The sequence below is a fragment of the Fusarium falciforme genome, chromosome 10 (assembly GCF_026873545.1).
Source record: "Fusarium falciforme chromosome 10, complete sequence".
Classification (NCBI taxonomy): Eukaryota; Fungi; Ascomycota; class Sordariomycetes; order Hypocreales; family Nectriaceae; genus Fusarium; species Fusarium falciforme.
Window position 1 is genome coordinate 2,068,575 of NC_070553.1, and position 21,322 is coordinate 2,089,896.

The window sequence follows — 21,322 nt, forward strand, 5'->3', positions numbered from 1 at the left end:
CGGAGACCAACAACCCCCTCATTCACAATGATAAACCAGCCGAGTGTTTTGTACACAAAGATCCGCATCATTCGGTGGGGCAGAGCCGATTGAAGGGCGTCGGGGAGCAGCCGTGCCAGCGGTGACGGCTTTTGGCTAGTTCTCGGGGTATGGCCGAAGGGCGGCTAGATACCCGGCCTGCGTGGAGTTTGATACGGTTACAGGCCGATTTCCCTAGCAAAAGAACTTTTAACTTTTACCGAGAATTAGTCGTTTGTTTATGTATTTTATTGTGAATAATTGTTCCAAGCCAAATGTTTCCACAATCAAGTATCTCAAGCAAGGTAGACAGTCTCGATTGGGAGGCTCTCGTCATCGGCAACCTCACCATCCATAGCCCCGTGTACATAACAGATCCCCAATACCGAACGCAGCGGCTTTTCTCCCTTTCCAGCGACGACCTCTTGGGTCTTCCCAGTCGGCCTTAGCACAAAAGGCATCCAACTACCAAATAAACACCACACCTCATCCCCAACCTGCGTCTCTGCAGGTCCCAGTCCCAGGTACCCGGACTCAGTCATAAACATGGCCGTATTTAAAGTTATGCCTCCAATTAACTGCTCTGTGATGAAAGTTTCGGATGTGTGCTCCCTCGTCCCAGCATGTTGGCCAATGTCAAACCTTGGATCAAAGTGCACAGCTGCCTCTCGATCCTCTGGAGAAAGACCCTCCGGATGGAATACCGAGTACGGTGATACTGGAGCAAAGGCCACAAAAGCCTCGTAACTATCCGTAGTTCCCTTGGATCTCCTAAAGTGAGCCTTTTCAGCAGGTCCATCCACCGAAAGGACAAGATCCCAGCAAAGACACTTCCAGAAAGCATCAAAATAGGGTTCGCCGGTTTTGTACAGCCTTGAAGGGTTTCGATCAAGCTCAAAGAGCCTGAACCACTGGCAGTATACGTTTCGCTTGTCTTTTGGTATTCCGTGTTTGCATGTCGGGCCAACAAGGGCAACTCGATCGCATTGACGGCCTTTGACTTCGAGCACTCGGTTGCAATCCCGAGCCACCATGTGAGATGGCTGCTTATGCGACACGTAAAACTGAAGATAATGTTCTTGAGTCCATTGATATACATTCAGTCGAAGTGAAACGTTGCTGCCAGCGGTCCAGTCGATAACCCACGAAGGAACATCTGGGTAAATATCCTTTTGCAGCGGAAAATGTAGAGGCGATAGACTGTTTGTTGCGAGTATCTCATCAAGAGTTGCCAGCGTGTAGATTTCTTCAGTCTTGGCCCTGTATTTTGGCACGATGGGTTCTCTAATCCACGAGTTGACAAGGCCAAGCACGCCAAAGACACGATCACGATCATCTGTGGCGAAGCGAGACCGAGTAACACCCAGGGCCGTCCAGAGCGAAAGCTTGGGTCCTTCTCTGCGCTCGCTTCTGAGTTGGTCGATAGGCCTCATGGCGAGGCCTAGCTTGCGAAGATGGGGCATGAGTTCTGGGTTCGTCTGCGCACCCGTTGTACTGCAGCAGTCTGCCAACATATGCCGGCTCAAGGCTGAAAACACTTGAAGCATGAATGACAGTTCGATCGAGACAGGTCCATATATGAATGTTGCTCTCTGGGGAAGAATACATTCTTGAACCGTCTGCCTCAGATTAGAATTCATCTGTCACTGATATGTACAACTCACCCAGATCCTCGTCCACCAAGGACTATCTGCAAATGGAGCCAAGGCCTGCGCCATCATGGAGCGGTAAGAGTTATAGTCTGGTGGATACGCAAAGTTGGCTCCTGTCAAGTCTGTGAATAGCGGCTGTTCAAAAAGATGTGAATCTTGGATAAGCCTAAGATTGGCAAAGACGTGGAAGACAATGTCGACGGAAGCTGGGTCAGCTGGCTCTTGTAGCGTTGAGTAATAGACAAATTCGTTCCCCAGCCATATCAGTGACGGATGATCTCTCTCATCACCGAACCAATGCGCCGGCCATGTCTCGAATGGTGGTTCATCTATCCAGATGACGGTGTTATCGCAGATGGAATAGATTTTGCCCATCAGGCCGACCTGCTGACCACGCTCATCCACATCAGTCTGATTGATGCACAGTGCATCAACCCACAAGACACGCATCTCTTCAGCTTGACGAAGACGATAGAGTGCCGAGTAGAGGTTGAAGGTGACGTTAACTAGGTAGCCATTGACAATGATCTCCCGGGTAACTTTGGGATCACCCCACGTGTAGCTGAGCGCCTCATACTTCGCAGGCGGATCAGAAGTGAGAGAAATGCGATGGATAGTGCAGGAGATAGGAGCAGAGCCCCATCCAGGCTCGAGGTGCAGTATGCGGATCTGCTCTTGAACAACGTCTAATGAGGCGACGTCCTCGTAGACCAAGGCAGCCCCAGCCGAGGATCCAATATCAATCTTTTCCGGTGATGTCATGGTCGATTTCACTGTCTGCGCGATCGTGCGGGATTTAACCGCTGAATCAAGTGAAGTCATACGAAACCCTGTCCTGGCCAAGACCCGCGGCCAATTATCACGTTACGTTCCTTTTTCAGGATTGCAGTCCTTGCTAGTTTCTCGATCTCGGCGGTATGTTCGACTCTATAATTGACCCACATTGTTCTCTTTATCACCCACAATCTCTCCTACGTCGCTAATTTGACAACACTCAATCCAAGACATCTGTAGGCGATCAAGATGTTGAACATTTTGATGTTGAATGTAATGGCGATCTAGATTCATGTCGAAAACGTCGATAACGGATAACGAAGCATCCAGACCAACTTTACCAGGGCGCAACGGTCGAGGCCACCAAAGATCCCCCTTTCGAAGTATCCGCCCCTTCAACATTCCAACAGATTACACCATTTCTCCTGCTCAGCCACTACAAAGACTTTGTCCCGTCTGCAATCCCATGGGATTCTGGAATGCTGTTCTCAGGAACAAACCCCTTGCAGACTGTCTCTTGCTGCGACGCGTGGCGCTACTTTCTTCCAGGCACCTGTTCAGAATCCGGTGTCGCAAACGGCCACTATTGAATTCTAGTCTTTGGATCGAGACCAATGATGCTTAAAATAAATGCTCTCGCTTGGCATTTACCTGTTCCCCGGGTATGCCCACTGACCAGTTTCTGAGACAAACCGAGTGTCCATCGCCATGCTGTGTCATTTTCAGCCTCTGCCGACATTGTCGCCAACCTCTGTCTTACATCCTGCCATCACCATCAATGGCTGACATGTCATCGCTTTTGCGTTCCCATGATCACTTTTCAATTGACCCTGCATCTCCTTTCAGTCCATCATGTGGCTGGAATGAGAAATCAAAGTCTCTTCTTCACGTACTGACGAGGCCTCTGAACCCTCCCACAACAGACACGTTCTAGCCCGCAACTCATTCAGAGCCTCAACGTGGCTAAGAAACCCACAGGTTTCGTTAGTTCCGTCACAACTTGCTCACTTGACACGCGAGAATGAGACGCCTCCAAGACTATAAAGACTGATTGAGAGACTCCCCAACCATGGACTTCTCACCACACATCCTCACGACTCAAGCCGACTACAGACTGAACATACAGCCCTCAGAACTTGTTCATACATACGAAAGCTCTCTCAACTTTGCGACAACATGAAAGCTTTCAACGCTTTCGCCGCCATCCTGGGACTAGCTGGCCTAGCCCAAGCCCACATGGAGATGACCTATCCTGCTCCTTTCAAGAGCAAGTACAACCCGAATTCAGGTTGGGACATTGACTACAGCATGACTTCTCCCCTCGCTGCCGACGGGAGCAACTTTCCCTGCAAAGGATACCACTCTCTCTTGGGCACCGCGGCCGGTGCACCTACTGCGACCTGGCAGGCCGGGCAGCAGTATAACATGACCATCGCCGGCGGCGCGGACCACGGTGGCGGCAGTTGCCAGGCCTCTCTTTCTTTCGACAAGGGCAAAACATGGACCGTCATCCAGTCTTACATCGGAAACTGCCCCCTTTCACCCTCGAAATCCTTCATGTTCACCCTGCCGATCGACACACCAGCTGGAGTCGCCCTCTTTGCTTGGTCCTGGTTCAACAAGATCGGAAACCGCGAAATGTACATGAACTGCGCTGCCATCACCGTCAAGGCAGGGAAAGGAACGCCTTCGACACCAATGAGCAAGCGACCCGCCATGTTTGTCGCCAATGTCGGAAACGGCTGCGGAACCACCGAGATGACGGACCTCATGTTCCCTAATCCTGGGCCTGATGTCTCTATAACCTCTTCCAACACTAGGGCGCCGGTCGGCCAGTGTCCAGCTGGTCCTGGAGCTGTGATTCCTACCACTACCAAACCAGCTGTCGTTCCGGCTACGACCAAGAAGACTACAACGACGAAGCCGACTTCCACAAAGTAAGTCAACACCGCAGAAGCTCATGTTCAACTATACTAACATCAGTGACTATAGACCCGGCGGCATCTTTGTCACCGTTCCAGTGTCAACAACCCTCAAGTCGACAACTCGCAAGACGACGACGACAGCTCCACCAGTACCTACCGGTGGTGTTACTGGCGCCATTACTCCCGGCACGGCCTGCAAGCCAGAAGGATACTGGAACTGCCACAAGGGAGGTACATCCTTCCAGCGATGCGCTTCTGGTACCTGGTCGGTCGTCATGTATGTGGCGCCGGGCACCAAGTGCATACCCGGCCAGAGCATGGAGTTTATTATTACGTGGGCATGATGATTACGACATGAGAGATAGGAGGTGTTGCTGATGATGATGAGAGAGATTGGGATACACCTAATACGCGGTCATGAATTTTGATGAAAGTCTCTAGGTATATAAAATACTAATGCTGTTTCCAAACCACTCCCACCACAATCCCACCGTGACGGACTTTATGTACAACCCTCCAGGACACAAGAGCAGCTCTCATCCAGGATAGTGCAGTCTATGTGCATTATTGGGCAAAGGGACCATCTTAGATCCGGCTCCAGGTGTTTGGGATCGAGCTTCGCAGTAAGCACAACTAATACTGGTGGTAACCCAGATGCCGTTGAGCGATGAGAAGATGACGCTCTCTCCCACTTTGGGGTACTACGTCGGTTAGTTTTCTTGTTTCTTTCAGGATTGAATTTGCTTACATCCACGGGGTTATGATAGATTGTTCCTGAGCTCATTTTTTGTTGTAGGTTGATGCTTGTAAGAGGAGGTGTTGTGGTGATTGTCGAAAGGCATGATAGAGTTGCTTTCAAAGAACCAGGAAGGATAAACGTAGCATTAAATAAATATGAAATTCGACACAGCCGCACTTACCAGTATGCACCATTGAAGCTCTACTCAAGATAAAAGGTCTCGGCGAGGGGTATAGGGTGGGGATTTATGCCGCTGGCAGCTAATGAAGCAGGCTGCGAGGCTCAGCATGTTGGTCGTTGTTTAAGCGACAATGACCTCACGAAATGAGGTTTTGACATACTCGCTGACGAACAATTGACGCATTAGCGATGAAACTCGAATCCTTTTCAACTCTAGAATCTTGAGTTTTGGAGGTTGGAGCACGAGGTGGTCATACCCTAGACGATTCCGTGTTGGGCACAGTAGCGCTCGCTGTAGTCAGAGAGGGTCATCAAGGATGACAAGATAGATACTTTAGCCAGCGGTAAAGAGTCGAGACGTTTGGAAGTTTAGATACATGCTACAACTCAATAGAGAAAGCTCTAATACTTGAGACTTGCTTGATAAAGCATCTGCCTTAACGGCTCCACTTGAAAGCACCAACCCAGAGCCTGTCGGCTTCAACTTCAACTATTTTCTACCATCTTAGAGCACCAGACAAACCAACTTGATCTAGTCTAGCCCTAATATTGAACATGAATGAAAGTGGCTCCCGCTGTACCAGTAATGGAAGCGATGGGCCCTGACTCAGTGCCAACGGGAGAGACTACGCCCACTATCGCGACTTTATTGCCAACCTTGCTTCAAAAGCCAAAGGATTTCAGAGCTATCTCTCTAACAACTTATATGAGACGGGTGAAAGTATCCGATGCCAACTCGGGCTGAGCTAAATGGTCTTTCAGTCCATTCATCATCAAGACAATCCCGGCTTCGCGGCCGATACTTCTCGGGACCTATCCCGTCTTTAACGTTTCATCAACTATTGCCATTCTAGGTACTGCAGAATAACAATCACCACTTGTATCGCCTCGGCTACCATCCGAGCTGCTCGGATTTTATCCGCCAGCTTGGCCAGCCCCAGCTCTATATCACAGCAATCAGTGACGCTCCCGACAATCAGCCTGCTTCCTCAGCTATGTACCCTGTACTCGAGTGTTTTGTATATCGCCATGACAATCTCCAAGTCTAGCAATATTGCTATCGTCGGCGGCGGCGCCTTTGGCCTCTCGACTGCGCTTCATTTGACTGAGGCAGGCTACACCAACATTTCGATCTACGAGCAAGACGACCAGATCCCCCCTCGCTACTCTGCAGCCAACGACCTCAACAAGATCGTCAGGGCAGAGTATGAGGATCCCTTTTGGACCGAGCTCACCATTGTAAGTGCCATCTACCATTTCCCCTATCTAGCAAAAGTTGACACACATGTTACCCAGCAAGCAATCTCCGCCTGGAAGACGCCCTTCTACGCCCCCTTCTTCCATCAAACTGGATTCATTCACTGTGTCTCCAGAAATGCACCCGAGGAAGCTACAGCAACCTTGAGTCGCTTCCGGGCAGCAGCCGACGCCCATCCTCAGCTCAAGGACCATGTACTTCCTTTCCGTGAAGATGGCGACATCCAGAAGCGCTTCTGGCAGTACACTGGTTCGTTTCCAGGATGGAGCGGTTACTTTAACAGTTTCGACGGATATGCACACTCCGGAGCTGCCTTGACCGCTGCCTACCGAGAGGCGCAGGCTCGCGGGGTGAGGTTCTTCCTCGGTCCCCAAGGCGTAGTGTCCGAGATTGTGTACGAGAAGACTCCCGATGGAAGAAGAGCAACTGGCATCAAGACTGGTATCGGTGGTTTCCACGCAGCAGACTTGGTCATCGTGGCTGTCGGAGCTGCCGCCACCAAGCTGGTACCCGAGATTGGAACCCAAGTCGTCGCCAAATCTTGGTCTGTCGCCCACGTCCACCTATCCGACCAAGAAGTTTCTGCTCTTCGAGGTATCCCCATCACATATGCTAGGGATCTCGGTTTCTACTTTGAGCCGGACCCCAAGACAAATCTTCTCAAGATCTGCCCCATGGGCGGTGGTTACATCAACACAGATCCAAAAACTGGTTTTTCTCATGCCCCCAAGTCACTCAAAGACAGCGCGTTTGTCCCTGAGCATGATGAAGTCAAGATGAGAAAGCTTCTCGCCGAGACTCTCCCATATTTGGCGGATCGGCCTCTGGTCAAAAAATCTCTATGCTGGTTCGCCGATACACTGAATTCAGATTTTATCATCGATTTTGTTTCTCAGACCTCAGAGTCACTGGTCTTGCTCACCGGTGACTCTGGCCACGGATTCAAGTTCTTCCCCATCTTTGGGTCTTGGGTCAAGAAGCTTCTTGAACAGGGCGACCAGTCCACCGCTAGGTGGAAGTGGAAGGATCCCAAGGCCAGCCAAGGTGACGCCGACTGGGGAGGAAGCGTCAGCTGGCGGCTGGGAGAGACACTGGAGTTGTCGGATATTCAGCCTCCCTCAGCCCCCAAGCTGTAATAGCCAGCTCTGTTTTTTTTTTGGCATGAGGCCCTATAGACCGTACACAGTAGATAGTCTAAAATAGATAATAATGGTCTTGATCCACACGTTGGTCATTTACAAAAACAATTAGGTACTCTATCACTTGACGCCTGCAATTAGAGATGCATTCAAGGAGCCATTGCTTAACTAAGACTTATTAATAGAAAGAAAGGCTTTGATGCACCTCAGCAGCTACACAATTCATGAGCCGTTGGTCACAGGCCAGAAATCCGTGAACCATCAACCGCGAGACAGTTGATGAGAGCAGCAAAATGATAGCGCAACGACAAAAATAAATGTTCTCCGGTACAGGGAATCGAACCCTGGGCTCCGCGGTACTTTATCCCTCAGGTTATGAGAGCGCGAAATGTTAGCCACTACACCATACCGGATGTTATTGGTTGGGATTGACTCTCGATATGGAGAACTATCACCATGGCAGCGCCCCATACTCCATAGGTAAGTGAATACCTTGGACACCAGGGGCAGGACCCGGCTATCATCCGTCTCTGTGTCTTGGAAGACGGTGGCGTTTGATACGCCCTCTCTGATAGACTTGCTTTGAAAACGCCGGCTCTAGACTAGAATTGTCACAAGGACTGCCAACGGATATCGCCCGGGCGGGGAGAAGTCGTTGTGTGTCGGCTGGGCGCCATCGGCAAACTGCCGGCCCTTTCGTCAACTAACTCTCGGCACCCTTCCGCCCATGTATCCGCCTGTCAGTGATACGTCGTATCGATTGGAGATAAATGGCTGTCATGGATTCAAGCTCTTAGCAAGATGCAACGACCATTGCGTCTTCCGGACTGATCACTCATCCTTCACAATGCCTATCACCAACGCTCTCGGAATGAGCGTCAGCCGTGCAGGCTGGACACTCCCTCGTGGACTCCGAGCCGCCCCGTTCAGCACTTCAGTCCAGAGGAGAGCCGATGTCACAGCACCTTTCAGACTTCCTGACCCCAGAAACGAGCCCAACGTGAGTGACTAAGGTAGCTACATTTCCCGGCAACAACATTGGCTGGCATCGGCAACAGCCAGAATACAGGAAAGGCTCCCCTGAACGCAAGAAGCTTGAAGAAGCCTTATCCAAGCTCCGCTCACAACTCCCCGTTCGATCCGACGTCTTCTACAATGGCACCATCCAAGCCACGTCCAAGTCACTCGACCAAGTCATGCCCTCAGAGCATGGAACCGTCTTCACAAATTATCCCATGGCATCCCGCCAGCAGACCTCAGAGGCCATTGAGGCAGCACTCAAGGCCAAGAGGAGCTGGGAGGAGACGCCCTTTGTCGATCGAGCAGCTATCTTCCAAAAGGCAGCCGAACTAGCCACGACTGAATACCGTTATGAGTTGGTTGCTGCGACTATGTTGGGACAAGGGAAGAATATCTGGCAAGGAGAAATTGACGCTGCAGCGGAACTGGCGGACTTCTTCCGGCTCAACTGCAACTATGCTGCCGAATTGCTTGAGAAGCAGCCAACGCGAGGTACCAACGGCATGTGGAGGTATGCTCCGAAGTTAACGACATTTAGCTTGTCCCTTGCTAACTCTTGTCGCAGCCGAATGGACTGGAGACCCATCGAGGGCTTCGTCTACGCCGTATCCCCCTTCAACTTCACTGCCATCGGCGGCAACCTCATCTCAGGCCCAGCCCTGATGGGCAACGTTGTCATCTGGAAGCCCTCCCAATACAACGTCTACGCCAGCGCCATCGTGTACAAGATCCTCCTCGAAGCAGGCCTGCCACCAAACGTTATCCAATTCCTCCCCGGCGATGCGGAAGAGATCACAGACGTGGTTCTGAAACACAAGGACTTTGGAGGCATCAACTTTGTCGGTTCGTCAAAGGTCTTTCGATCGATTTATGGCAAGATTGGACAAGGTATTGCGGAGGAAAGATACAAGGACTTTCCTCGTGTGGTTGGAGAAACCAGCGGAAAGAACTTTCATCTTATCCATCCCTCGGCAGACATTGAAAGTGCTGTGAACCACACTGTTCGTGGCGCCTTTGAGTATCAGGGTCAAAAGTGTTCTGCTACTTCCCGCGTTTATCTCCCACAGTCGCGAGCGGAAGAATTCCTCAAAGGCATCAAATCCAAGGTCGAACAGATCACCATTGGAAGCCCAGATAAGCAGCTTGAAGCTTTCATGGGGCCTGTCATCCACAAGCACTCCTTCAACAAGATCAAAGGTATCATCGACTCGGCCAACAACGACCCATCAGTGAAGCTACTAGTGGGCGGTACCTATGATGATTCTGTTGGCTATTTTGTGAAGCCAACCGTGTATCAAGTCGACTCTCCAGACCATAGACTCTTCAACGAAGAAATCTTTGGACCCGTATTTGCAGTTTATGTCTATCCCGATTCTCAATGGGGCTCCATTCTGAAGCAGGTTGATGAGGCCGGAGGTGGTCTCGCCCTAACCGGAGCCATCTTTGCCAAGAGCCGAGCAGCCATTCGTGAGGCAGAAGATGCGTTGCGTTACTCTGCCGGTAACTTTTACATCAGCAAGTTCCCCCTAATCAGTTCTGCCAGATATCTGTTTACGTATTGCTAACCTCTACTTTCAATCACAGACTGCAAGACAACCGCTGCCCTAATCGGTCAACAATCCTTCGGTGGTGCTCGTTCCTCGGGTACAAACGACAAGGCCGGTAGCTCTGATCCCCTGCGACGATTTGCGAGCCCCAGGATGATCAAGGAGGAGTTCTTCCCTCAAAAGACATTCTTGTATCCTAGCAACGAGTCTTAAACTCGGCGGCAGCGAAACATGGGGATACGATAGACTTGGTAAGGTTTTTAGATAGATCTCAATAGCCGAGTCAGGTGTTGCAACACTCTGAGAATAGTTTCCACATTTGTGCCTGTGAATGCCTGTCTGGTATATCGATGAGATGACAGAGGATGATCCAGAGTCATTTTCCTTCCACTTAAAGCAGCAACAGGCTCCCAGGATCAATGCCGGCATGTCATATATGAGAGATGCGGCGATTCACCGTGACTCTTTCAAACGATAGTTACGTTGCGTTGCGACGATTTTCAGCCAGATAACCGGAATTGAACATGGCATGCAAAACTCAGTTACCAAGATGCGAGAGCCTTTCCATTACGCATTCAATGTTTTATCCAGATGGAGTGGAGGGGCAAGGAAATAATAGAAATGGGCGTGAAGCCAATGACAGGTAGCAAAACTTTATTGCCAACTATCTACTCGCGATTCCAAACGTGAGAGCGCTCTTCAGCCGCCTCCAAACCTCTTTTCTCACGGCAAAATATTCCGTCTTTGTCCTCGAGACAGCATCCCGATTCTCTACAGCCCTTCTAAGAAGGTACGAGATACAATCACCCAGCGTTCCCCAGCTCAGGCACTTGTACACCTCCGGGGACGTATAGCCCGCCTTCTCACCGAGCTGCAGCAAAGTACAGCTAACCTCGTCAGCCATACCAAGCAGCTGTCCATATTGCACTTTGATCAACGGCAGTCCCTCTTCAGAGCGCTTCTGCTGCACTTGGTATGCGTTGAGCGCGCTGTGCTTGTTGTGGGTTGCCAGAAACAAGTTGAGTCGAGGGAAACCAGCTGATGAACCATGCTCCAGATCTTGATACCTTCCCTCCAGTAGACCTTGGGTAATTGAATCGTACGAATCATCTGTCTGCTGCTTCGTATCGTTGATAATATGCCGCGGTTCTGTTGCCATGTACGCCCCTCTCACCAACTTGACGCCAATAGTGAACCCTTGATCCTTGGCGAAGTGCAAGTGACGTAGTAGGGTTGAAGGTGTTGACTTAAGATAGGCCTGATATGTGTTGTAGACTGTTGCATGCTCTCGATTGTACGTGCGCATGAGGCTCAGCGCAACGTCGTCGATGCCAGGCTGTACAAACTGCTGTTCGGCGTCGACCAGGATGCTTGCCTTGCGTTTGATGACCTGCTCACAAACAGCGTCAAGGGCATCTTGCATCTGAGTTGGAAGAGGTTTCCTGGCTGCCAATGCCTCAGTGACTTTAGCCCCAGCGCCAGTGAATCTAAGAAGTTTGTCAGTCGATGTTTAGAACATTATAGGTTCTACACGTACTTGAGAGCTAGAAAGTCACCCTCTCCAAGCATCGAAGCAGTCTCCAGCACACCATATCGCCATGCCTTAATGCCTTCGTCAAATGCAACTTCTTTCTCAAGCCCGGCCGCGTCCTTCTCCTTGTACTCCAGAGCTCCTATGCCAACTTCTTGCTCCGTCGAAGAGTCGACCACAACTTCACGGGCATAAGTGAGAATGACACCTCGAAATCCCATATCCTTGATATTTTTTATCGTCGTCTTGACTTCTCCCACATTCTCCCCGGCGCAGAAATGCTTGTACAGCGTTGACTTGAAGATTGCATGTAGCAGCGGGTTCTTTTCGACGCTGAAAAGAGCGGACCGAGGTTTGGAAAATAAGGACAGAATGGCAAGTGATGGCGTCAAAAGGGCACGATGGCTCGAGACAGTTGCAATGAGCAACGACCTAAGAAGCATTCCCGTTGGTAAGAGAGAGTGAGGGGGTGGCAGTGGCGTTGCCGAGACAGGGGTTTTGTTGGCAGCATTACGCCTCTGAGAGCTCACTGTTGATCGTAAGGAAGCAATAGATCGTTGTGAGGTAGAAGACAATAGAGATACACGGTGTCGTAAGGAAGGCATGGTGAAACCCAGCGTCATCACTATTCGCAATGGCAATTGCTTCCCACGAACTGCACCAGGGTTTTGAAGGAACCCAACATTGAGAAACACCCCTCTCTAACGCGGGGAAACCCTGCGCATGTCTCAATTATCGTTCGGCGAAGCCCCGAGTTAGAGCCTTCGGTTGCTTGCCGACAGGAATAAGGGCGAAGTACGGATAAGGGACCGAGATACCAAGAACGCCCTTTCATTGACAAGAGTGCATGTCGTTCCCGTTCCCGTGATCCAGTCATGCATGTTCTGGAAGCCATCCGTGCCAGATGGACCAGTGAGATGGGCTCACGAGTCAGGCTACAGTTCATGGGCCAACTACCCGACGGTAGTCCAGCCATCCGCGGCCACTTGCCGATCGGCAATCTGACCAGCCGTGGCCAAGTATCCGGAATCGTTATCGTTGAACTCGGTTCACACACAGAACGCTCCGGGTTCGTCAAGGCGTGAAAATTCATGGATAATATGGTTTTGTGAACTCGGAGAATTAGTAGAGAACAGCATTGAATGAGCCAAAGCCAACTCTCGAGCAGCATCATATTGTGCCTATATCATTAACATCGTAAATCTTGCAGCTACACGACGCTTTTCCTTCAAACAAATAGCTTCATTCCAAAGCCACGTCTAAATATTCCTCATGTGAAACATCTTGCCAACCTCTGCCCAATCCACATCATCCACACCCGTCAACGGCAGCGTCGGATCGTTGAAACTAGAGTAAATGTCACCAGCCTCATGACTCAGATCCATCTGAAAGTTCTCAGACGCGCTAAAGTCAAGATGCACCGCGTCCTCGCCACCCGTCGCCGTAGACTGCCACGATATCCACGCGGCCGGTCCCCAGGTCGTCATGGCGTCCGCTTGCAAGTTTGGGTTGCCACCGCCATCTCCGGAAAAGTTCTGGCGGTTTGCGGGTGAATTATCGAGACTGGATACGCTTCCCTCCTTGAGCCAGGACCAGTCGTCTGTCATGTTGGTCGGTGACCAGACGTGAAGGCAGAACTGCTTCAGATCGTTCAAGCGTCGCTGAGCTGCTGAATTTCCGGCGTTGGACAAGTACTTGAGAATCTCTGCCGCTTGTTTGAGACCTTCGGGTGGTTCTTGGAGGTCTCCCTCGACGAAGCCCATCATGGTCAGCACAAACGCCGCCGAAAAGGTAGCATCGAGATCGAAGTAGCCAAACAACGCTAAGCATAAGTCAACAATGAATAGTTCACGGCATGTGTTGAATTTGAACCCACCAATACTTTTATCCTCGCGTAGGGCGGAGAGTATCCGGATCGTCTTGATGGCGGCCTCTTGACATGTCTGACACAGACGGCTTATAGCTGGAGATACGGGTGCCCGTGAACTATTATCTTTTGATGCCTGCACCTTCTCCTTGACTCTCTGGAGTAATATTGGTCGGATGCACAGTATGATGGCCTAGAAGCACAAATTAGATGAGGATCGAGGCCCTTGTTAAGCAGACATACCAGGAATAGCATCAGGTACAAAGATGCGCTTGTTCTCGCAATTGTTGACGAAGAATCAGTAAAATCTATAGACAGGGCACTCGGTATTGAGCGTCCTATATCATGTAAAGTCTGTAGCGTCTCTTGTATCTTTTTCACGAGCTCAGTGCGTGTGAGAGCAGCATTGCCGTAGAAAGCTAGATCAATGTCAGTCAAGCATTGCAAGTAATCACGATTAATCATCTTACATGTGGTGATCTTGCCCGTCACTTGCGCTATCTTGATGTTGATGATCATGGGCAGAGGGTTTTGGAAGCCGGCAGCTGGGCGAGGCATCTCTGACCGGAGTTGACGGTCATCAGTCCCTGTTGGAAGACCAAGGCCTGCCGAAAGACGGCTTTAAGTCACAATATTAGCGAATATTACCTTTTTTTTTTTCTTTTTTTTTCAGATTTTTCTACTCACCGGTCCAGCATATATGCTGTCCACCATACTCTCACACGGTGGGTGATCTCTGAAGAGAGTCCTTGTTGCTCGTCGTGAGGCAGAGAACAGCCCAAGGCGATGGCAAGACGGACGGCACTACCGATCTAATCCCACATGTCAGGTTCAGTAAGATCAAGAAGATTTCCTGGGGCCTTACATAGAGGTACGCGTCGTATTTACGATCGCACCATTGTAGATAAAGACTAGCCAAGCACAAAATCTCAACAGACAAAATCCCGTGAGAGCCCAGCTTGTGCATCGGCGGAAGTCGATGAATCGCCTCAGCAAAGAACGAATTCCCAGGAGGGTTTGCTGATCCTTCGCTGGGTGAGCCGATGAGCATGCCCATGGCCATTACTAGAAGGTACTCGGTGTACCACATTGTCTGCATCTGCCTTATGCGCGAGGTTTCATTCTGATAGAGCAAATCCATGGAATCTGAAAATGTTCTCGGGTCGAGAAAGTGCTGATTGATGCCCATCAGTGAGGAGAACCTCTCAAACAGTCGACGAGATTCTTGCTTGGACAACAGAGTTGGTGAGGGAATACCGTCGACTAGCGTGAGTGCATTCCTCCAATGGTCATGAGGCTCTTCTTCGATGGCTGAAGAGACGAATGCAGAGCTTTCGGGAGATGTTTGGAGATTGAGGCTGTTGTTGTCGACGTGATCCCGCAATATTGACCGCACCCTTGATTCAAAGGCTGGCCCAGATGCGAGCTCCGTAGCTACTCGAGTCAGAGAGAGATAATGCAATACCGATTGGGATGTTCATACCTGGACTCAAGGGCAGCTCGTCCAACTGATTCTGCTCGGAACCTGCATCAGAGACAACATCGCCATTACCGGGACTCAGCTCTGAACTTGGGTCTACAGTAGACCTCGCTATAACCGATAAGCATGAAACCGCGTTCTTCAACAGAGAAACCCACACCCGGCTCGTTCCTTGAGCTGCTCCTCTTGGCTCTTTATCTTATCAAGGAGCTTCTGCACGTACCTAATCAACAGTCAATTCACAGCACCCAACAAACACAATCTCAAACTCACAGCTCGGAATATCCACGCCGGGTAATGTTTCCAAACGTGCACTCAAGCCCCAGGCGAGTACATGTAGGGCATGGCTGCTTCCCAGAACACTTTACTTTGCGACGTCGACAGTTTTCGCAACTGTGCGTGGTTTAAGTACCTATTTAATTCAATCCAGTAGCCGTGGGAGATTATTTGCTTACGCGTGGGATGAGCGAGAATGATGCATCGAGGCATTAGGAGGCATGTCTTGCGGTTACAGCGGCTTGCTCAGCTGGCGGATCAAGGTCAAATACAGTCGCTGAGGGTCCAATGTAAAGAGGGGATCCTATCAATGATGGGATAGGCCAGTATCCGTTCGGGAACCGTTGCCGACGGAAGATAAATAGTCCATTTTGCCGACCTTGAGAATCCACTACAGCTTGTCCAATGGCATCATTGTGGCTCTCACTATTATCGTAACTTCTTCGAGTCATGGTGTCAAGCTAAGCATCGACGGGAGAATAGTTCAACTCTCACTCAAAGCTTAGCTGCTTTGTCCCATCAATAGCTCCTCCCAAACATTGTCCACTGCTTTGCCAGCTTCTCGCACTCGGGGTTCAAGCACTTGGTCCCCTCTTCGAGAGCACTAGGCTGCTCGAACGGGATGCACAGGCTCTTCATCCCCATCGAAGGCGCACCCTGCTCCTCCTCAACCTTTGTAGTCAACTCCTTGATCTGATCCTCACATTTCCCATCCAGACAAAACGGGATCAACACCAGATCCTTATTATCCAAAGCCCCCATCACATCGTCCCAGGCCGTAACAACTCGTCGGTGCTCTTTGAACGTAGCATCAGCCCGGCTGTACATGCCCTTCTGTATCTCCTCCAACATCTTGGGAACCGTGGTCGTAATTTCGGTGATCGGAATCGTTCCCTTTTCGTTGTTGTACCTCTGTGTATAACTCACCACGCCCTTCATAGCATCTTTAGGCCCGAATTCCAACCTCAGCGGAACTCCTTTAAGTTCCCAATCGTTAAACTTCCACGCAGGCGTATACCCCTCTCGCGCGTCAACATCTACCCGCAAATGGGCATCCTTCTTCAACGTCGCCCGTATCTCGTCCGCTTGGTCCAACAGCTGATCCTTCTCCTCGGCCGTCGTCTTCTTGCTAATCCCAACAGGGACAATGACAACCTGTATCTTGGCCACACGCGGCGGCAGCACTAAGCCCTTGTCATCGCCATGGATCATGACCATAACGCCGATGACGCGTGTAGAAAATGCCCACGAGTTCTGCCACACGTGAACGTGTCCCTCGCCCGCTGGATCTTGAACAGCAATGTCAAACATTTTGCTGAAATTCTGACCAAGACAATGCGAAGTTGCACCTTGTATTCCACGCCCGTTCGATGGGATATACCCCTCGAGCGTCATGGTATAGTAACCGCCCGCAAACCGCTCGTTTTCAGTCTTACGACCTCGGACAACAGGCACCGCGAGCAAATCTTCATAGATCTTTGCGTACAGCTCCAAGATCTCAAGGACCTCTTTCCCGGCTTCTTCCTCTGTCAGGTGAGCCGTGTGGCCCTCTTGCCAAAGAAACTCCCTTGTCCGCAGAAACGGCGTGGTCTGTTTGGTTTCCCACCGAACAACAGAATTCCACTGGTTCAGTCTCAGGGGGAGATCTCGATGACTTCGGATCCACTTGCTGTAGTAGGGATACATGATCGCTTCGGACGTCGGTCGAATGGCCACGGGCACATCGAGATTCTTTTCGCCGCTGTGAGACAAGTCAGCACAAGTTACTACTTCAGCACTGAGCACTTACGCCTTGGTGACCCAGGCAAGTTCAGGAGCAAACCCTTCGATATGGTCTTGTTCTTTCGCGAGTGACTTGGACGAAAGAAAGAGAGGAAAGCTCGCTTCCCCGATACCCATCTCGTCCAGATGTTTCTGGAACCATTTGCGCATCTCGCTCCAGATAAACATAGTCATGGGGCGAAGGACAAAGAGGCCGGCCACTTCTCCATAGTACTCGACCATTTCAGCCTTGATGACAACTTCTTGGTACCATTGTGGGAAGTTTTCGGTTTTGGAGACAGTAATGCCGATGAGTTCGTCTGATTTCCTATCGACTGCCGTGGAGGGTTGAGGAGCCTAGAATAATAGATTGGTATTGGTATCAGCGTAGTCTGGAAGATACCACATACCATGATGTTTCAGTTGACGGTTGTTGGCGAACAATGATGGAGTGGGAGCAGATAAGAGGGGAGGAGTCTGCACTTTCATAGCAGGTATTTGCAATGAGTCTCCTGAAAAGCAAAGTCTGCCGGTGCTATGTGCCTAAGCCGGTGTGGAGGGTCGAGGAGCCGACGGATGTCTACCCGTCGGCAAAGTGCCGAGCAAGGTGAAAGCCACCAGTCTCAGGGCCCGTCCAGTCCGACTCAGTCGTTATCTTGACGCTATGCCTTCTTTTATTCTAAGAATTAGAATATTTTTCTCTTCCAGAATCAAATAGAAGTCTCTGGTCTCCCTAGCCGTCTTGTTGTGTCCTCTCGCTTACCATTCAACTCTCCTGCCCAGCATGCAAGACAAAGGCATTACTCTAGCTTTTCTAGGCTGTGGTAATTAATTCATACCTACAAAGCCTTGGCACCCCCTAACACGTTACAGGAAACATGGGCCGAGCCCTCCTCGTCGGTTTGCTAGATGCTCTTGGCCGGCCAGACACCAATGAGTCCACTCCCCTCGTGTCTCGCTTCATTTTATGCACCAAGACTGAAGCATCAGCTCAGTCTCTCCATAAAGAGCTCCCTTCATCTTCTTTCCTGGTCGACATATTCCATGCCAACAACAAGGCGGCGGTGGAGCAAGCAGACGTCGTCATCCTTGGCTTCAAGCCATTCATGGCTGCTGAAGTTCTCCAAGCTCCAGGAATGCGACAAGCTCTTGAGGCCAAACTCATCATCAGCATGTTGGCCGGTATGGATTGCCAGCAGATCAGAGACGTTATTACTGCCGGTAACGGAGAGGCGCCGCCTATTGCCCGGGCGATCCCAAACATCGCTGCCCGTTACCGCCAGTCCATCACGATCCTGGAGCAGACAGAACCTCCTCTGTCATCGAAGCATTCGGCTATGGTAGAACGAATATTTGGTCTCGTCGGCAATGTCAAGTGGCTTCCCACACATCTTGTCAACCTAGGCACCGTATTGACAACAGCCTGCCTGGCAACACTATCCATCCCTCTAGACGGCCTTTTGGACGGTTCTGTTGTCCAAGGTCTGCGACGCCAGGATGCGCTGGAACTTGTTGCAAATGGCGTCTCTGGTCTTTCGTCATTGCTGTCAAACGGTGCTCATCCCGCGCTCATGAGAGAGAGCATCTCGTCTCCTCGAGGATGCACCATTCAAACCCTGATGACTGTAGAAAAGGCTGGGGCTCGGGTGGCATTTGCACAAGCATTGATGGATGGGGTACAGCATTTAGACAGTCTCAAGTCCAAGGGAGAATCCAAATAATACCCTGCTTCTGTATGAGTTGATAGCTTAGTCTTTTATATCACCTCTTCTGCAAGGATTCTGCACGCATATACTCTCAATATCTTCCATACTTCATAAGTTTAGGAGTTCCTGGCATCTGCCCCCGTTCACCTATCTCAGAGTAAAGCAGACGTATCTGGGGTCCAAAGAATGAAATATTACATGAAACGATTCAAGCTGTGCATCTCCGAGATACGAACATACTCTCCAATTATTTGCAACCTGTCTCCCCGCTGCGCTATAACAATGTTGTTCTTGCTCGGCAAACAGCCGGGGCACACCCAACTGGTGCCCCTTCGGATGCTATCCGCCACAGAGACGACGCCACAAGGGCGTTTGGGTCTGATTCTGGGTTAAGAGGTCTCGATTTTTATCCTCCTCGTTTCATGCAGTCCAGCAGTGCGGTTAGACAATAATACAGTAGCCTCCCTTTAGCAAAATGCTAGTGGCCTCTCTATCTACTCTTCCTAGAACTGGCCGCCGTATGGTCCACAATAGTCACGGCCGGTCTTCACAGCATTTAAATTGTTTTCTGGGTGTACCCTTGTCGGTCTTATATCTAGCTAACCGTAGATCTCGTTCACAACTTTCAAGCCCAGTGCTCTCGCCAGTCTTGGAAGGCTTCGGTTGCCAATGAGGGTGCCTACTAGGTTCATTTTCCATATAATAAGTCTACTAAGACGCTTACTTCTTCATTCTCGCACTCCATAACCGTATGCTAAGTCATCAGTTACCTGGGCCACCATAACGTGTTGGTATCCAGGGCACTAGACACGCTTCAACTACACGCCCTTTAAGTTTATAAAGCCAAATAGCCTCGAAAAGCATAGAAGTCCCCGTGATTTTTGACCGAAATTGCTGCAGGTGGTGTCTAATTAATTAATCACACTGATACCTGCTTAGTTGTCCCATGGCCGACTCCTAGATAAATACCACATAGCCAAAGAACAATCCCCCAGCCTCTTGTATTTCTCTGACTCGAGGCCATTCCGATATTTGCTTGCCTCGATACACATATACATGGGTGTTCGCACCGGAAAACAAGTCTATACCTCCATTCTAGAGTCATCCGCGTCGGTCATCCGTTTCCGCTGCATTTATTTTATTTCTCATCGCTGTGTTAGACTTCTATGAACTCAGTTTGCAAGGCACTCATGCTTCCATAAAAGTCAGAAACCTGGGCTTTTTCCCAGGACAAGGTCCAAATGCCTACGGCAGCTCGCAATATTCGGCTAAAATCACGACATGCTAGCTGCCAAGATGAGTCGACAAGTCGGGCTGAAATGACTCACATCCAGTCTCAACTCCAAAAAGCCGTTGAGGCACTCTGGAACAGTTTGCATAGAGTTTCGGGAAATTACAACTAGACAACAACTACATATTAGGGAAAATGGCTTCCGCGTACAGTCAAGAGCAGCTCCAGCAGTTCTTCAGCCACATCGACTTGCCCCAAGCACTACGTCAGGACCCGGAACCTTCCTCGCAACTCTTGAAAGCTTTACATATTCACACCCTATCAACACTTCCCTACGAGAACCTGTCTCTTCACTACAATGCCGCTCATGAAATCGACTTGGATCCGCAGCATCTATTCCGGAAGATGGTGACCGACAACCGCGGCCGAGGGGGATTCTGCATGGAGATTGCTATTCTCTACAACCATATTCTTCGGGCCGTCGGCTTCGATGCGTATACGGCCGGTGTTCGGACACGGGGTAGACTTGAGGGTGTCCCACAGGGAGACTATCCCGGCTGGTAAGTCAGCCCTGTTCAGCCAGCTATTATCCTAACCAGTCATGAGGAACCATATCGTCAATATTGTTACCTTCCCTGACGGAAGTAAATATCACTCCGATGTTGCTTTCGGCGGTGACGGTGCAACTATGCCCATGCCACTCATCGATGGTCTAGTCCACGAGAACCTAGGAACCCAGCAAATTCGCCTCGTAAAGGACTGGATCCCCCATCAAGTACACCGAACAGAGGAAACAAAGCTCTGGATCTATCAATATCGAAACAGCGTCGACAAGGAATGGAACTCATTCTACTCTTTCCCGGGTATCGAGTTCTACGCGCTGGACTGGGGTGTTGTCAACTGGTGGATCAACACGCATCCCGACAGCCATCAGAGACGCAACGCCCTAACTATCAAGTTCCTTCGATGGCCGGTAGAGAGGGACGAAAAGTACAAGTGGGAGCAGGAGATATATGGAAAGATGATGCTAGTCAACGGCGTGGTCAAGCAGAACCTCGGTGGCAAGACAAAAGTCATCACCATATGCGAGACTGAGGAACAGAGGATAGAAGCCCTCGAAAAGTATTTCGACATCTCGTTGACGGACGAAGAGAAAAGCGGCATCCGAGGATACGTATCAGAACTGATCGGCACCACATAGTAGACCACGATACATCA

General features: G+C 50.3%; 8 protein-coding genes across 8 annotated transcripts; 5 read left to right on the forward strand and 3 right to left on the reverse strand.

Annotated features, from left to right (window-relative positions):
- Nucleotides 1-314: 314 nt before the first annotated feature.
- NCS54_01255100 (HET domain-containing protein) lies at nucleotides 315-2,432 on the reverse strand (the record flags this gene model as incomplete). The annotated part of the gene is made up of 2 exons (XM_053157779.1): nucleotides 315-1,637; nucleotides 1,683-2,432. 2 exons carry the CDS (start codon nucleotides 2,430-2,432, stop codon nucleotides 315-317), a joined length of 2,073 nt encoding a protein of 690 aa, XP_053013754.1.
- A 1,188-nt stretch (nucleotides 2,433-3,620) lies between these two features.
- NCS54_01255200 (Hypothetical protein) lies at nucleotides 3,621-4,713 on the forward strand (the record flags this gene model as incomplete). Its single annotated transcript, XM_053157780.1, has 2 exons — nucleotides 3,621-4,381; nucleotides 4,437-4,713. The coding sequence occupies 2 exons, from the start codon at nucleotides 3,621-3,623 to the stop codon at nucleotides 4,711-4,713; spliced, it is 1,038 nt and encodes a 345-aa protein (XP_053013755.1).
- A 1,604-nt stretch (nucleotides 4,714-6,317) lies between these two features.
- Nucleotides 6,318-7,682, forward strand: NCS54_01255300 (DAO domain-containing protein; the record flags this gene model as incomplete). The annotated part of the gene is made up of 1 exon (XM_053157781.1): nucleotides 6,318-7,682. The coding sequence occupies one exon, from the start codon at nucleotides 6,318-6,320 to the stop codon at nucleotides 7,680-7,682; it is 1,365 nt and encodes a 454-aa protein (XP_053013756.1).
- Nucleotides 7,683-8,532: 850 nt separating this feature from the next.
- On the forward strand, nucleotides 8,533-10,465 carry NCS54_01255400 (Multifunctional fusion protein; the record flags this gene model as incomplete). Its single annotated transcript, XM_053157782.1, has 4 exons — nucleotides 8,533-8,685; nucleotides 8,744-9,216; nucleotides 9,271-10,238; nucleotides 10,290-10,465. The coding sequence occupies 4 exons, from the start codon at nucleotides 8,533-8,535 to the stop codon at nucleotides 10,463-10,465; spliced, it is 1,770 nt and encodes a 589-aa protein (XP_053013757.1).
- A 451-nt stretch (nucleotides 10,466-10,916) lies between these two features.
- Nucleotides 10,917-12,388, reverse strand: NCS54_01255500 (Proline dehydrogenase; the record flags this gene model as incomplete). Its single annotated transcript, XM_053157783.1, has 2 exons — nucleotides 10,917-11,739; nucleotides 11,790-12,388. 2 exons carry the CDS (start codon nucleotides 12,386-12,388, stop codon nucleotides 10,917-10,919), a joined length of 1,422 nt encoding a protein of 473 aa, XP_053013758.1.
- A 654-nt stretch (nucleotides 12,389-13,042) lies between these two features.
- NCS54_01255600 (Proline--tRNA ligase) lies at nucleotides 13,043-17,580 on the reverse strand (the record flags this gene model as incomplete). Its single annotated transcript, XM_053157784.1, has 11 exons — nucleotides 13,043-13,605; nucleotides 13,660-13,843; nucleotides 13,894-14,069; nucleotides 14,121-14,269; nucleotides 14,338-14,462; nucleotides 14,516-15,084; nucleotides 15,134-15,241; nucleotides 15,289-15,353; nucleotides 15,945-17,147; nucleotides 17,196-17,524; nucleotides 17,578-17,580. The coding sequence occupies 11 exons, from the start codon at nucleotides 17,578-17,580 to the stop codon at nucleotides 13,043-13,045; spliced, it is 3,474 nt and encodes a 1,157-aa protein (XP_053013759.1).
- A 371-nt stretch (nucleotides 17,581-17,951) lies between these two features.
- Nucleotides 17,952-18,888, forward strand: NCS54_01255700 (Hypothetical protein; the record flags this gene model as incomplete). The annotated part of the gene is made up of 2 exons (XM_053157785.1): nucleotides 17,952-17,991; nucleotides 18,041-18,888. The coding sequence occupies 2 exons, from the start codon at nucleotides 17,952-17,954 to the stop codon at nucleotides 18,886-18,888; spliced, it is 888 nt and encodes a 295-aa protein (XP_053013760.1).
- A 1,411-nt stretch (nucleotides 18,889-20,299) lies between these two features.
- Nucleotides 20,300-21,305, forward strand: NCS54_01255800 (Hypothetical protein; the record flags this gene model as incomplete). Its single annotated transcript, XM_053157786.1, has 2 exons — nucleotides 20,300-20,664; nucleotides 20,711-21,305. The coding sequence occupies 2 exons, from the start codon at nucleotides 20,300-20,302 to the stop codon at nucleotides 21,303-21,305; spliced, it is 960 nt and encodes a 319-aa protein (XP_053013761.1).
- Nucleotides 21,306-21,322: the final 17 nt, after the last annotated feature.